The sequence below is a fragment of the Catharus ustulatus genome, chromosome 10, assembly GCF_009819885.2.
Source record: "Catharus ustulatus isolate bCatUst1 chromosome 10, bCatUst1.pri.v2, whole genome shotgun sequence".
Classification (NCBI taxonomy): domain Eukaryota; kingdom Metazoa; phylum Chordata; class Aves; order Passeriformes; family Turdidae; genus Catharus; species Catharus ustulatus.
This window is the reverse complement of record NC_046230.1, coordinates 11,593,991-11,611,512: the sequence shown is the minus strand read 5'-3', so window position 1 is coordinate 11,611,512 and position 17,522 is coordinate 11,593,991. Positions and strand designations below refer to the sequence as shown.

Sequence of the window (17,522 nt, the reverse complement as noted above, 5' to 3'; positions counted from 1 at the left end):
CATATTATTGCCCAAATGTCAAAATTTTAATCTTGAAAAACACCACTTCATTGATAGCCCCCCAGTGCAACTTACAGCAGAAACAAGAATCTAAAAAACCTGCGCTTTTAACTGAGCATATCAAATTTTAAACATATGATCCACCTTCCTTAGGGATATCAATGGAAAAAGTTTTAACTGAGTTAGAGATTGGTAGGCTAAACCTTTTCAGTATTATGTACAGAGCATTTACTCCAATGAATATTGCAAAAAAAATTCATCTGGGCCTAAACATTCCAACACTGCATCCTTGGCTCCAAACCTACCTGAGGATTGATGTTTCCCAGATACAAATTTGTTGTGCTTGGATCTCCAACATCATGTGACCCTGGTGCATAATCATCTAGTACTGAAATAAAGGGGAAAAAACAAACAAAAACAGAAGTCATAATCTCTGCTATGCATTTAAATGACAACATTAAATTGAGTAAGAAAAGAATCTGTATTACCACCAGATGATCTGTTTCTTCTTGAAGGAGCATCCACTGAATACAGAGAAGAAAAATATGTAGTTTAGTCTACAAATCTTGTAGCCCAGACTAACATAAGAAATAACATCTACTTACTTGAACGCCGCTGCCCATCTGAATCAGACTGGGGTGGTTCAAAACGACTCAATCTACCTTTTGTTTTGTGCCTTTCATCACGCTCCTCTTGGATTCTACGAAGCAAGTTTAAAGTAAGCAACAACTTAAAACCATTTTGAAGCTTTTTTTCTAAAACTTTGAATTAACTTTACAACTATGAGAATTTTTAATATGAAACAATGAGTTTGCTAGAACTTCCAAATTGCCAGTATGTCTGAACTTTTGCATCTACCAGAATTATTCCAGCTGCATGCTTCCTCATTCACACTGTCAGGGTATTTAATTCGCAAACAAAACTGGAAATAAGAACTGTGCTCTGAAAAAGTGACTCCAAATCCACACCCAACCGCCAGAGAACCGCAGACCACTGAGGTGACTTTTCAAGCTGCACACAACTCCTTAGTGTCTATTTATCCTCCTAGCTTTTCTAAGCCTCACACACAGGCACACACACATGACTATTTCCAGAATAAACTGGATTTCATCTCAGTTTCCAACTCTGAGGACAGTACTCAGAAATAGCCATTTATTTGGTTCCCGGCAGTCTGGCCTTAAATCCTGATATGAAGATACTGAATCCCAGGAATACAAGGCTGTCAGTTCATCTCATTTACACTAAGGAACATGCAGCAGTGAGGCTCAGGCACTCTTCACAAAAGCCACATATGGATTCAGAATGTTGTACCTACTGCTTTCTAACACACAGAAATTCGTTTGTTTTCCATCTCTAGCATCAGGATAAATATATGGCACTCAGTTGCACTCAATGTATGTGCTGTTCTTTGTTGTATTACAACACATATGGAAGTGAACAATCTGCTTTTTCAAGAATCATCCAGCTTGCTTTTAAGAAGTTGAAGTCTCCAGACTTGAATTACAACTCTTATTTCTACGTTATACAAAAGTGCAACCTCCTCCTACAAATTCCTCCGGATATAGTTTAGAAACACTGAGAAAGCTCAGTCTTTCCAAGAGTGGCAGACATTTCATATTGTCACCAATCTCTCTGCTACACCCCTGAACTGGGTTTGCTGGACAGGTTTTGGTAGTGGGGGGCTACAGGGGTGGCCTGTGCAAGGAGCTGCCAGAAGCTTCCCCCATGGTTGATGAAGCCAACACCAGCCAGCTCCAAGATGATCTCAACAATGGTCAAAGCCAAGCTCATCAGCAACGGCAGTAATTAAGCCCAAGTTATTTTAAGCTACAGTAAATTCACGAATACAAGCCGCACTGAGTATAAGCCGCATCTCTGGGTGTTGGCAAATATTTCATTTTTTGTCCATAAATAAGCCGCACCTGAATATAAGCCGCTCTGTCGTTCGCAGCGAGGACCCGCATGCAACAAAGTTGCCAAATACTAACAGAACCGCAGCATGGCGGGGTTTACTGGCTCAACTAAGGCTGTGCAGGCTCGGCCCGCTAGGGGCCGCTGACGGGGCCAGGTGGCCCAGCCCGGCGCTGCCACTCGGGGCTGGCCGCCACCTCTGGGTTCGCTCGCCCCGGCCACGCTCCCGCCGTGGCGCTGGTCGGGCACGGAGAGAGCGCCCCGCTCGCGCCACGGCGCTGGTCGAGCACGAAGCACCCCCTGCTCCCGCCACGGCGGCGGAGGGCAGGGGCAGAGCGCCCCCCTTCCCCCCCCCGGGCCGCGGCAATGACGGCACGGCCGCCCCCTCTCCTCCCCGGGCCACGGCAATGGCGGCGCAGGGCCCCCCCGTCTCTCCCCTGGGCTGCGGCAGAGGAGAGAAGAAGAGAGTTCTCCCGCCTCTCTCCCCGCCCCCTGTGCTGCCTGCAGGGAGCCAGGGCAACACAGTAACACTGTAACAATCGCGGAATGCCGCTTTTACTGGCCGGTGCTTGGTTCGGCGCCCTGGCTGGTACGTCTGGGGTTGTAAATGTCAGAAAATTATTCACAGATTAGCCGCCCCCACTATTAGCCGCACTTCCGGGTTTCCACCAAAATTTTTGTCAAATTGCTGCGGCTTGTATTCGTGAAATTACTGTAATTGGTTATACCACTTCACAAGCATTTGAGGGAGGAAAAGAAACTAAAAACCTTCTTTGGGAAACAACTTAGCAAGAATGATCTTAAATACTGTAAATGTCTGTAAAAGACAAAAACCTTGGATTTTGTTTGTTTATAGTAAAAACTAGAGAACTTACTGCTTTAATTCTTCTTTAAAAAGTTCCAAATTACTCTTTTTCTTTTCCTTCTCTCCTTTCTTCAAGGGCTAAAATAAAGATATATAAAACAACATTTCAGAAGACAAAATGAACAGACTTAAAAATAATATAACAAAACTTCAGATAATTTCCATGCATCTTTTACCCACAGCTTTCAAACCAAGTAACTACAGGAGGAAAAAACAACAAAAAAAATCAAAACAACCACCAGACTCAAAACATTCAGACTGAGCGCTATCAAACACAAAGCTAGAAAATAAAAAATTAAGGATAGTTGAAAATAAACTTTGTTACTTCTCATTCTCACAATGCAGCACACATGATCAAACACTCTCTCTAATACATACACATTTAAAATAGCTGTGAGGTATTTTGTCACTTTGTTCCATTTGGAAGCTAGATGCTGACTACCCCCCTAGCAAACCATCATGCTCTAATGAATTTGATAGATGTGTGCACATATATATGTAAATTATTTTACATATATATATTCAATATTTTATCCACAAACATTTTACTTGAAAAGAATTTCCTTCTCTTGCTTCCTTTTGGATGTAAATACAGTCTGAAAAAACAGTTACTCTAAATAGTACAAGATCCTCAGGAAAAACACTCTTGAATGACAAAGAATATGGATACTGCAATACTACTTTTTTTTTAACAGTAATATATGTTCCTTAACTAACTCATGTGAAATATTATCTTCAACAACATTGTTTTTATATAATCAAATTTAAATGAAAACGTTTCCAATAGGCAGACATACAAAATATTTGTGTTACACACTACAGCTTTGGAAAAACTGGACTTCCTACTCACCCCAGGCAAAGTTGTTTGTTTGTTTTTGTTTTTGGGGAGGGTCTGCCAAATAAATAAAATCATTTTTACCTCATTATCTTCAATCACCATTGGACATGGCAAGTGAGTAAACTGATTGCATTACTTCACAAGTATTTATGAAAATTTTGAAAAGCAGTAATAGTCTTACAGTACAAACACTTGCATATGACAGAACAGAGCTCAGAAAAATAAAAAATACTACCATTCATTTCTGTATCTGTAGAACTTTACATACATTAGAAATCAAAACTGCTATCCAGTAGTACTAATGGTCTAACACTGACATTTGTTGGCAGGAGTTATGATGGAACTGCCCATAATTATCACATTAATTTCCCACCCTAACAGGCAGCATCATACGTTTCACTAAAGCTTTAAAACTGCAGTAAGCTCTGTTAAAAGACTTTGAAGACATCCAAGACATTCATTACACATACACAGTAGTAACAGTAATCATATGCAATTATCACTTGACTTGAAGACTGCTTGTTCATATTTTTAATATTTTCATTATGTTTTATGATGAACCTTGGTTAAAAAAAACAAAAAACAACTAAAACAAAACAAACAAACCCTCCTTCAAACCATGTGAGAGACAAAATAAATAAAAAGTGCTCAGCTTCAGAACTGTACAAGTACTGGAACTCAAAGAGGGTCTTCTTAAACTTCACCCCCCCAAAAAAAAACCAAACCAAAACAAACAAACAAACTCAAAGAAACCTACCAAGAAGAACTTGGATCAACACAAATTTATTTTTTGGTTTTAAGTTTAAAAAAAAAAAAATCAAAAACGGATGGTAGCAATAGGAATTGAGAAGAATTGCTTCTAAAACTAGAAATTCTCAGGACTGAAGAAGCTGTTAATCTGCAACAGTCACTAAATGCATATCCATGAGAACTTTGTCCACATTAGCAGGAACACAGTAAAAGGGCAGCGCAGCACCAAATGTATTGTGCCACAAACCAGGGCTCCTGGGCCCCTGCATTTAATCACCTTTGTATCTGCTATTGGTTCAGGCAACTCCAAATGTCCATCTTCTCTCGTGCAGACAAAACTACTCTGCAAGATCACATGGTCCTATCTCTAAGCACTTCTGAAAACATCAGGCTGGAGTTAAGATTCAAGCGAGAAACTTACAGGCTTTTTGGTTTCTATCATTAGGAGGGATGGAGGTTTCTCATTGGATGGCTGACTTGGTTGATTTTTTTGATCTGAGAATCGTGACGAAGGTTTATAGATTTTACCCCGTTTCTCATCTGTTTCATGCTCCTCTGAAATAAAAGACAAGTTGAAAGCAAATTTTATTAACTAATGCTGCACAACACTGTTCATTAGAAAGAATGCTGTTCTTAGGTCCTGGTCATTCTATTTAATATATTATTTCCTTTTTAAAAAGGTGATAATACGACTTTTACATAATTTAACATCTTTTAATATGACGAAAAGTAACATAGATTAGGTAAGTTAAACAAAAGCATTTTTTCTTCTTATGGTTAAAACACAAATCACACCACTGCCTACTTCAGTCAAAGCATAAAGTAGATTTTAGCTACAAGTTTTCGTTTCTGCTTCTAATGTAACATTTTAAAATGCAATTCAAAGCCAATCTTCATCTTTACTCAAAGCCAAATGACCCACCACCTCCAAAAAAAGATTAATTATACCTTTAGATGCATTAACGATTCCTCCTCTTACAAATGTTTTCACTTTATTACCATCACCTCCTTCAAAGGCAGCAAGGAATTCTTCATAAATTTCTGCAGCAGCCTTCTCATCCTCCTACACAGCAAATGTTAATCTATTTACTATCATCACAGAACAACCTTCACTAGACAGTTACACTTAAATTAGCTATGTGATATTCCTTTTTATTTTCTAGAATTCAAGCCACAAACTGCATCATAGGGGTTTCAATTTTAGACAATTCAAATTTCTGAGAAATGTGGGCAGAACACACATATAACACACAAAGCCAGTGAGGCTGTGTGCTCCAATATGTTCCCTTCCAGGAGTTTACACGGCAATTTAACATTCAAAGGATGCCAAACAGAAAAGCTTGAATCAAAGGCTTATGAGCCTGGAGCTTTGTTGGCCTCAGCATGAGAGACAGTGCCCATTCCATTTCAGCCTTTATGATCAACCCACGTGGCTGAAGGAGACCAACAAACAATAGGAGCACCTTTCTGTATTTCCCAGTGAACAAGTTAATTCAATGGATTAAGCTGAGACACTACATTTAGCACTATGGAGATCTTTGGGACAGTATTTGCAATAACCCAGCAGGAGATAAGCCACTGGGATATAGTATGAGTTGTGTATATTAAGTTCAAACCCCAAGATTTTCAAAATTTCCACGTTACAAACTACCAGATACCTATTTCCTAAAATTGGGACACTCCTGAGTAATCTAAAATGCAGTACCAAATGTAAAGGTTTGTATTAATGACTGTTTCCAGTACAGTTATTAGACAAAAAAGTGTTTTACAGAATCAACAAGGATGATTTCAGTACACATACTGAAACAGTTTCAAAAATGACAGGTACTCCGTAATTAGTGAAAACCAATGACAGACAGCAATGGAAGAACAGAAAATTACCTAAGGTGATGGTTGTCTCCATCCTGAGCAATACATCAATGGATTATTTTAATTCCCTATTTCAGGAAGCCAGAGAACTTGATTTCTCACAGAGAAGGAAAGAGTAAGCCTCTCTGTACCATTAATGCCATGGATGCCAAAAACACATTATACATGTAAAATACAATTCACTTTCGCTCTTAAGAGAGCTAAAATTATCAAAATTAAATATTTGATGTAAAAGCTGGCTGTAATCTAAAGGCAAACTTACTTGGACCCTGCATACAAAGCAAAATTTTCATGGTATACCATTACCTTCTTTTTTAATTCCTCTTGCTCCTTCTTGCTCAGAGTCCGTTTGGCAGCACTCATTTTGCCAATACTGAATGCTTTAAGTTTACTTTCCATTAAAGGCTGCAAAGGGAGTAAGGAAACAGACATCAAAATGTTTACAGAACAATTAAAATACTTATGTTACTTTTGACCTTGGTCTAGACCAGAAACTCAAATAAAACAAAGAAATGCCTTCCTGTACTTGTCTCTAAAACTGTCATTATCTAATACAAATAAACAAAAATTTTCATCTATGTGGGTTTTTTAAACAAATCATCCTTGGTTTAATGAGAAAGTTTTTAATACACCATTCAAACACAGATGAAATCTGAAGGACACTTGCTTTAAAAGCCTGGACATTTATCACTGTGCAGTGCTGCAGATTCTAAACCTTCAGAAATACACACTTGGCACTACAGTTCTTCCCCCTTCCCTCCCCCATCCCCTCAGAAAAGTTTTTCTGACTATTTTGGCCAGAATAACGCTTGTGCAAGGTTGGACAGGTAATGGAACAACCACATGGATGCTAAATTTCAGTTGTACTTCAAGGTAAAAATTAATAGCCTTGCTGAGACAACAAAATGCATTCTAGGGGTTTTCAACTATCGGTTAAATGAAACAAAAAACCTCACTCAGCTCCTAGAATGTTTCAAATTTCTTTCCAAAACCCTGATGAAGGAAGCATTCCAGATAAGAATAATTTCTGGCAAAATTTAATTCTTAAGGCTCTATTCTGGTAGTTAACAGGCAGTAAAGCACCAAGAGAAGGAAGACAACAGGATGGAGAGCATGTTCCAAAGACACGGGCAGTGCGAAGTTAAATGAGAGAAAAGATACTTCTCTGGAAACTCCTACCTTAATACAGTAATTCACGAAGAATCAGCACAACAAAAAAGCCTCAGAAGTTGTAAGACTTGTTTTTTACATATTTGTGATGCTCTTACGCAGAGCACACAGTGATGCCTAAAACTATGACGTTTGCAATGGTAGTTCTTAAAAAAAAAAGCTCAATAAAACATTAAGACAAGTAAGTTGAACAACTTAAATGTCATATTATGAAAAATATTCTGATATCAACTGGAAAGGGTGTCCTCTAGGAATAATCTTCTTTGCAATGAATTTTATTTCTAGTATCAGTTTTCCATTTAAAAAAAAATCATAAAAAAGTGTCAAGAAAAACAAACTGCTTGAAATATCTTCAGTTTATAATCCTTGCTTAGCATCACAAACATCTCTTAAATCTGTGCCAAGCATAGCACCTAGTAGCTCATACTTCTTTGAAAATGTTCCCTCTTCATCACTGAAAGTAAAGCTATCAGAGACAAATTTATGCAGTGCTGTCTGTGAAGTTATCTGGTTTATGACACCGTGTTTCTCAACGTGAGTTGCTGCGACAGGCTTATCAGGGACTTTTAATTCATCTGTGTTTTTAAATTTAATAAAATACAGTCTTCCAGTTGTCTGAAAAACAGCTTCTATTTCAGTGTGACAAACAATATACAACCTTGGCAAAACATGAGCACACAGCTACAGCACAGCAATGCAGGCAGAACAAATACTACACTTCTACCCAAGGCTTATCCTGTCATCAGAAAATAATCTCTCACAGTAATGTCACAGGATACCTGCAGATCAGCCACATGAATATTTGTTCCAGTGACAGAAAGGAAGCAGCTGCAAGATAAAGAGTTCTGGCACTAAGATTTGCTCAGTTTAGAAAGGGTCTCAGGGAAAAAAAACCTTCCAAGTGGTAGGAGCAACACAAAGTTAAGAAGACTGAACTAATTTATGCCTGCTAGTTAGATTCCGGTGGGCAATTATAACATTATCATTAACCACATGCAGCTTCACAGAATTCCTAAAAATACAACTATACAAAACTTGAAGGTCTTCCTCCTTCAAAAAATGCAAAATACTGTGAAAAGGGTAAAGCAAATGATGGAAGCAAAGGGAAAATTGCAGCTGAGTAATCAAATCTCTGTATGAAAGCAAGCTTCTGTTTAAACAGAACACTGCATTGACTGTAAGGTGGCACAAAGCACTCAAGTTCCAGTTCCATCAGTACAGAATACTCAGAAGAGATTTAAGAGTAATTGTCCAAATTGTAGCAAGTAAAAGAAATCAATAAAACAAGCTACTTCTTTATGAAAACTTTCTGCTATCACAACTTGAATAATGCTCTTACAAGCAATTTAACAGCTGGCAATTGACTTTTGTGTGCACAAAACCAAACTGAAATATTGAAGAAAATCCAAACCACAGAATGAACTGTCTGGTATTAAGTTCCAGTTTGGCTCTTGCTTCCTGTTTTCATTTTAGTTCAGAAACAGGTAAGCCCTCATGCAACATACCAACCACAGCACCAGGCAAAGGTCTCATCAGTGAGGGAAAAAGAGGTGGGGTGGCCAGAAGGACCAGGTTATTACTCCTACCTTTTCCGTTACCATATTCTATTAGAAAGAAAAATAAAGGATGGAATTAGGGCCGCACTGTCTGAGCTTTGAGAAGCCAACTGTATACAAAAAGGCACTTCAATATCCCATGACTCCTAGGACTGACCACCTTGTATTCTCAAACATTTCTCAGAAGAGACAAACCCATACAGAGTCCTTGCAGCTCCCTTCTGTTCCAGTACCTATTATGGATGCAGTACCATCCAGCACAGCTTCCTACACTGGTGCTTGTTTTCAAAGTTTCAAGGAGTATTTTTAAACATGAAATCAATGGTTCATTTGCAAACACCTACAGGTTACATACCAAATGTACCAGACTCTGCCTGTAGCAAGTAGTTTTCTTTAAAAACAGGCCTATTTTGAGTCTGTGGCTTTGGTTGCAATTTTTTTTGTTGTTTTTTAAGTGTTTTGGACTTACATGTGAATCAGCAGATCCAGTGGTATGTACTGCATCTGGCCCTCTGACCTAAGGAGAGAATGATGGGGAGATGAGGCACACAACAAGAAACAGGCAAACAACCTCTGGGGGGCTTTTCCCAGTTCTTAGAATGTGACTTTCATTTCAATTTCAACATCCAAATATACAAGAACAAAGATACATATAATACATTTTAATGATATATCTGACCTAGGTCACCTCAGGAACAACGTCAACATAAGACAAATAAGGGACAGATCTAAAGATAGAGCATTAAAAAATCTGAATTTCCACATCTGGCTTTTATAAATACATCACTAATGGCACCACTGGGAAAAAAAATAAGTTAGTTACATTGCTTCTCCAAGAGTTGTCATTTAAGAGCTCTTGAAGATTACATAAAGTGTTTGATTACATTTGGCTTCCTAGAAAATAATTTCCAAAACTGCTTTTACTATATTGTGTATAGATGGAACCTGGCCACCTCAAAAACCCCAATTTGTGACTAAGTACTAACTGACATAATTAATTTAAACCCTAACTGAACCTCAACACTTAAACCAGCACATATACAAAATCAGGTTTTAAACGAGCTTAAGTGACGGAGAACACACTTTTGAGTTACATAATGCCCAAATTCCAGAAAACCTGACATAACATCTGCTACTAAGATATTGCTGCATGATGCACAATTCATACCTTAATTGAAATTTAAGTCAAAGCAACATCTTTCCAACAGCTGAAATCTGTTCATTGCAGAACATTAGCACTTCTCCTTATTACCTGGAGTTTATAAGTTTATACTAGAAATAGTAATAGATGATTCTCATTCCCAGTCTTTCAAAACCAACAAGCACCAAATGCTACTATAGAAGATAATTTACTAGGCCTTGTTTTAACTGTGCATCCTGCTTTTTCATCAGCTAAGACAGAGACACTTTTCTTTCAACAAGTACATTCCTATCTTATACAGTAAAATCAATTTAGAAAAAAATAGTCTTCAACAGAGAGCACTTCAGCAAGCAGAATTAAGTGCACAAAGGTGAAGAGCAACACAAAGATACAGCCCTTCCAAGGAAGAAGCAAAAGGTTTCTAGGAATATGTTTGGAGGTGTTTTTAAGAAACAGAAATGGGGCAGGGAAAAAAACAGGTGAAAAAAATCATGTCTTACTCTCAAAGACCTCCCAAATCCCCTTCCTTGCAGCACTCTATGACTCACAAGCACATCTTTGCACAGAAGCTAGGAACAAGTTGAATTCATATCCAGCAGTAGCAGTTCATTAGAATACACATGGAAGCAAATATCTCAAGCATCTTTTACTAATGCCATTTCCTGCAAACTTCTCCTCCTGTGTACTTGGTGCTGGATTTTTTTGTGATCCACAACTGCCTGAGGCACTCAGATCAGTAATCTGTTATGCACAGGTCTACATACTGCACAAATGTAGCCTAAGGAAAGCTGTCCTTCCCCCAAGAGCTTATAAATGTGAAGCCCAACATCACACAGATAAAAGATGTACACTGTGTAAAGAATTCCAGACATGGAAACAGCATTCTTCCTGCTGCCAGCTGCCACCCTGCGGCAACCAACACAGCAGCTGCAATTCCAGCCTCCAAAAAAAAAAAAAAAAAATTGAGACCTGCAGTTAAAAAAAAATTCAGTCTCAAAGGTGGAGTGATACAGTGCTGTCTGCCTTAGTGTACTGACACAGATGGAGCACTGCTCCAGGAAAGTAGCTTGTCTGGAAGCAGCAGAAAGGAATGGCCACTTCCTGATTCTCCACATCTGTTTCGTTTATGGAAGTTTTAGATAGTGACACCTCCTAACGGGGTGGTGCTAAAGTTGCTTATAGAGCAGTAAAAGTAAAAAAGTAAAAACGAAAGGCACTCAGTCAGCTTCTCCATCATCAAGCAGATGATACTGCTCAGAAAGGCTTCAGTGAGTGGTAGCACACAGGGATTCCGGGGCAGTCCAGCGGCACTCCCCAAACCACCAACAAGGGACCATGGCACTGTGGAACCACTCTGAACCTTAGCTGAGCAGCAGAATTTCTATAAAGGCGCACTCAGAAAACTTCTAAAAGCAATTTCAGCTTTCAAACCAACTTTACCCCACAATAACCAACAGCTTTGGAGAGCCACAAATTCAACAATTCTTATTTTTCAAGTCTTCTCTTCCTATGTATAAATTTAGTTCTACCTTTGATACTACTCCTTGCCAACCAATCAACTGCTCTGACAAAGAAGAAGATGAAAAGGTTCTTGACAAAATTACACATTGCTATCTGCCAGTTTCTAAATGGCAGTTATCGGAAAAAATCACAAATTCTCCCAACACTGCATTTTGCATCCATCTGCACAGCTTTGACAAAAGGGGCCATCTTGTTTCCTTAAGAGTCAGACCAGCTGCACTGACTCAGCGGAATCGGTGTCTTTCTAACAGAGGGAAACATTTTAGAAGATGTTGCCCACCTGTGTTGAAATCTGGAGCAGGATTATTCTTTCTGTGATCATGTCAAGTAGCTCAACTGAACTTAACTGCTGAAAGAAAGACACAAAAAGCTCTGCCCTACACGTGATGGGATGTGAGGACAGCTCCCTCCTCTTCAAAATGCCGACAGAAAAAATGCGGTGAATCCAACTTTCAGCCACTGGCAGCATGAACAATTGACAAATGCCTTCTTATTCCCAATTCATTGCATCTCTGCATGAAAACTATCTTTATTTATTTTTTTTTCCTCAACCAGACTATTTTACAGCTGGATCACTTTTTCCATCACTTTCATGCTGCACATTTCTCAAAGCTTGTGCCAGCACAGCTGAAGTGCCATTTCAGCAGCCTGCACTGCTCCTGCAGTAAAATACAGCCCTGTCAAACCCTAGTCCTGGAGCTCAGGGCACCCAAAGCTTCACTACTAAGTCCGACCAACTTCACTCAACCTCCAAGAGAAAAGCCAAAAACTTCAAAGGACCAACAAATGAGATTTATGACAAACTTCCATGAAAATCCCAAAGCTGAGTCATCTCTTGAGATTAAAATCTTTACATTTTCTTCCAGTTTCATGGAAGCTTCCAAGGAAAACAGAGAACAGCTCTTCAAAATCTTCATTCCTGCCCACAGTTCACATGGCCACAAATCCAGCTCTTCACATTTTCTCCAGACTTAAAAACCTCTTGGTAAAACTGGCATGATTTTCTTATTTCACAAGTATTTAAAATAGACTGTATACAATAATTTTTTTTAAATTAACACTAATGTCATTTAGTGAAATAACAAAGAGCAACAAAAGCACAAAAGCTGTCAACAGAGCCCAGGAGACAATCTGTGGCCTTCTAAATGCTGAATGGTACTTTTACAACTGTAATGGCTACAACTTAAAACATAAATGAAAGCCCTGTCCTTGAAAGAACCAATAGCTTGAGGGTGAAATGTCTAAAAGAAACTCTGATGAAAGCCACTCCTGCCCTGTTTCAACACCCTCCATTGATCCTGCCCCCACATCAGTGACACTGAACTAGAGCACTGTTCCTGGTCTAGCTGATCTCCCACGAAACGGAGAGACAGGGAGGTTCAGCCAAACCACGTCCCAACTCATAGCAGCACTCCGCTGCCCAAATCATCCCAAACCAACCAAAGAGGACAATGTGTGCTAGGGAAGAAGCAGCTAAGGCTGGGACTCTGTGTCAGCACTGACAGCAAGGAAAAACAAATGGGAACACATTATAAATTAAGATGTCAAAAGTCAGCAAAAGGAGGTTTCCAGCTTGCCCTATGGTTTTTATTCTTCCTTTCGCTCTAGAAAGTAAGTGCTTGAAAACACCTGCAAATTATTTTAAGGCTAATGTATTTAGTCTTTACAGCTACTGGAATAATGCAGATTAGTATTAGTCCCTCTCTGAGTCATCATAACTCACAGACACAAAAGCAAATGGACAGTGGCTTTCTCTGGAAGTATTTGTACAGAATGGTAAGAACCTTCAACTCAGATAACACCTACAGCTCTTGGGATGAAAAAGGGAAAGCTACAGCTCGGTCCAAGTGGAGTATTTCTTCTGCACATGGTACCCAATAATAACAGCAGTCTATGTAAGAGCAATGGCCATGCCAGACAGTTACTATTCTCAGAAGATACAATAACAAAATGGAAGAGTCACTGAGCAGATAAAATTTCATTACATAAAGAGAATAACTGAACATCTGTATCTGCCATTTCAGAACCATGTCTTACACTGATGTCCTGTACAGTCCTTGACAATCTCTATTTTCTGTTCTTTAATTATCCTTCTTTTCTACTTGGATTTCTGGAAATCTCAAGCACGAATCTTGCTATTCTAATCTCAAACTGCCAAAGGAATAGTTAATGCTTTTGCAAGGCATTTCACATGGGAGACTCTCAAAGTTATTTAGCAGCTGCCAGTATAACAAAAAGCAGCTGCTACCACAGCAAGGCAGGCACTGGGGGCTGCCTGAACCTGTACCACCTCCAGCAACACTTTCCTCTCAGTGAATCAAACAAATAATGCCTGGCTGAAAAAAATGTGATTTTACACTATAAATATATATAATCAAAATAACTGGGCCAAATTCAGTACTTGGACACCAAGACTGAAGAACAAACACCAACCATTCTGAAGGTGAGAAGTTACTTTATTTCAGGCACTAGGTCCTGGTTCCTCACAGAGCACAGAAAATAAAAGGTCACTGTCTTTCCAGCAGGTATCTAGAAGCCAGCAAAGGCACACCTTGGAATTGCCACTCCTATGGAGTCTATGAGATACATAAATAATTGTATTTGCAAAACAAATATAGCTTGCAAAAGAAGCCTACAACTTTGGTTTTAATTATGTAAATAAATGAATCCTAAAATTATTTTAAATAATCCAAATGTCTGATAAATTACTTCATAAAATTTAGCAAAATGGTTATTTGCTCAACTGTTAAACCATAAACATTTTTATATAGGCTCAACTAAAAATACACATTTAAATCCCTGTGTGAGTAAACTAATTAAAACAAAAATAATACTACTAATTTCAACACCACTTCTTTCTGCAGACATCGGCAGACGTTGCAGTACCTCAACGTATATCAAAAGCATTTATAGAATAACAAAACAAAGGTACTGAAGGGAACACACACTGCTCAGCCCCCCAAGATTTCCCAAGATTTACTTTTTGGAAAACAAATCCCAAGAGATAGGCATATCTTATTTTATTTCACTTTTCAACAAAAAGAATCTCATGGATCCAAGTATGTACTATCCCTGTTTTCTCTTACAAGAAGAAACAAGCAAAATCTAGAACGCAAAGCACAGGAAAAATACCAGTGGAACACAGCATGGATGTCTGGAGGAATGGGGTGAGGGGGAAGCGCACAAAGGTGACAAGGCAGGTACAGGGTGTCCTCAGCAGGCCCTGACAGATGAACACACGTCTGACCTTACATTCCCTACATATCCTACTGATTTCCAAGGGATGGAAGAGTTAACAAACTGCCTGAACACACCTCTTCAGAACTGACATCTAGGACAGAAAACAATTCCTATAAATTAATTGTTACTGTATGTTGAATATCATAAATACAGAAATAGAAAATGACAAAACAAAAATAGTCTATGATGTAACTGCGAAAAGAAAGGAATCATATCTGGGTTGGTTTTCTGTACCATGCTACCAGCTGCATTAATCAATAATTAATTATTCTATTTCCAATTATACTTGAAATCCCAAAATATCCTGTTCCCTGAAAGCCACTGCCCACAAACTAAGACCTATTTTACTACTCAAGTGTTCTGTCCAGCTCTTGCCATTCCAAGCAAAAAGCAAGACAAAAAAATGTTTCTCAGCAATATTTGGAACAGGTCATAAAAGGGAAACAAAATTAAACTCTTCTACTCTAGTAACAACTGAGTAAACATGCAAAGACATTAAGTAACTACATTTCATTACTAACTGCATTAATTACTACAGTTTCCTAGCAGCAAAATAAAAGTAAAAGATTAAATAATCCTGGTTTTGCGTAACAAAAAGATGGGCAAAAATTATACACTTCTAGCACTGGATCCTCAGCCATAACACGGCTTCCCCTTTGAATGATTTACACACTCGCACACCAAAACCTGGAGGATTTATATAGTTCTGACGTAAAACCTGAAACGAAAATGAATGAAAGGGAGTAATCCTCAAACCATCAGCTGCCAGTGCATCCCCCAAAATATCTTGCCCTCTACCCTCCCAGCAAGAGCAATGCTGCAAGCGCAGGCAGTTCTGGGCTGTGACCACCCGCAGGTTTCAGAGCACAGCTCTGGGCCAGGTTTTCCAGATCTGCGGCACTACCTGTGCTCCTGGGCTGGAAATCCACCCAGCAGGAACCACAGGAAGTAGAGCGGGTACAGTGAAAAGCGCGGGGAACGCCGCGGCAATTCTACGAAAGTTCACGGCACTTCAAAAGAACCCGCTCCATCTCAATTCATCGTTTTCCTTCACACTCGCCAGCTGGAAACTAACCGTGCGCGGGCCTCAGCCCACGGGAGGGAGAGCAGTGAAACGAAACCCGTCGGTGGGCACGGCTGGGGCTCGGGCATTACGAACAGCCCGCACCCCAACGCGGGGACGCGCGGGCCGGCACAGCGCCTCCGCCGAGCCCGCGTCTTCCTCCGCCGGGGCACGGGGACGCCACGGAGACAGAAACGTGCCCGGGGCGGTCTCGGGGAGCGGGGATGCCCCGCAAGAGACCCGGGACCCCGAGCCCCCTTCCCGCCTCCCACCCCGTCCCGGGGCCCGCGGTCACCCCGGGCTCAGAGCAGGCCGCGCCGCCCGCGCCTCGCCGCCCTGCCGCTACCGGGCCCTGCCGCCCAGCATTGGGCCGCCGGCCGTGCTCCCCAAGCGCAACGGAACGGTCCACGAGCCGTGCCTCCCGAGCCGAACGAGCGGGCGCGGGCCGTGTCCCGGGGGCGGAGCGGCCTCACCTTCCCGGCGGGTTTCTGCGAGCCGCCGGGCGCCTTGTCCGCCATCTTGCCTCTCCCCTCGCCCAGCCCTGGCGGCGGCCAAGCGAGCGCCGATCCCACCGAGCCCGCGAGCGGAGGGCGCGAAGCCGATGGCCGAGCCGCCGATGGCCCGCACCGCCTGCAGGCAGCGCTTGCCCTGTACGGGTAACGACGGGAAATGGAACGGATACCGTTCGGAACAGCCTGCAGTGTTACATCTCACTGAGAAAAGCCCTCGAAGACTGAAAAGGCTAGCACAGCAAATCCTTCGTTACTGGGTTTGATATCATACTGTAATTGCAACTTTACTGAACGCTGTTTAACTAGGGATCATAACCAAGCGCTCACATTTATCATGAGTCTTGAATCCCCGTGCTTCCATGGATTTTTCCGAGTGGAATATGCAGGGGCTGAGACAATACTTAAGGAAAAGACGAGAAGATACAAATTAATTACTGAGAGCTTTAATCCAGCACCTGCAGGAGGGAGCAGGGCCTGTGCTAACAACCACCTGGGGCAGCGGGGAGTGAAGGTTCCAGAAGGGAGGAAAAAACAAAGCGAAAGGAGAGGTTGAAGAGGACAGAGGAAACTGCAGAAGGCTGGAAGTTTACAGAGGAGGGCAAAACTCTCAGGAAGCCTCACCGGTGCAGATGTGCGTCCAGCTGTTCAGGGACATGGTCTGGTGCGAGCTGCTGCTGTGCCCGCAGCTGTGTCAGGGTGAGGGCCCAGCTGCGAGCGCTTCCATGGCAGCTGTCACAAGCACTGAGCAGGCTGGTCAGGGCGGGGGCGGCCCGGCGGCACGGCAGCGAGCGCTCCCGGCTGGGAAGTGTCCCTCAGAGGCGGAGGCCGCGGGTCAATGTGCGAGAGCAGCAGGAAGAACGAGCGGTATTTCCTATTCCCGCAGCAGCGCAGGGCACGGCGCGGTGCGGGCCCGGCGGGACGCGCAGGCGCCGCCAGGGGGCAGGCGCGGCCCGCGCCACGTAACGTGACTCCACCCGAAGCGACACAAAAACCGGCAGAGCCAGAAACAGCGATCCCCATCGCTGCTTGGGTACGGGCCGCTGTAGGCCGCAGTTCGGTCTGCAGCGGGCCAGGCGGTGCTGCTGC

The 17,522-nt window shown here is 41.5% G+C and overlaps 1 protein-coding gene across 1 annotated transcript; it reads right to left on the bottom strand.

Moving 5' to 3' along the window:
- Positions 1 to 2,875: 2,875 nt before the first annotated feature.
- Positions 2,876 to 16,483, bottom strand: LOC122149420 (U2 snRNP-associated SURP motif-containing protein-like). The gene is made up of 6 exons (XM_042779586.1): positions 16,398 to 16,483; positions 9,429 to 9,476; positions 6,540 to 6,638; positions 5,313 to 5,427; positions 4,786 to 4,919; positions 2,876 to 3,668 (listed from the first exon to the last, which is right to left on the bottom strand). Exons 1-6 carry the CDS (start codon positions 16,440 to 16,442, stop codon positions 3,489 to 3,491), a joined length of 621 nt encoding a protein of 206 aa, XP_042635520.1. The 5' UTR covers positions 16,443 to 16,483; the 3' UTR covers positions 2,876 to 3,488.
- Positions 16,484 to 17,522: the final 1,039 nt, after the last annotated feature.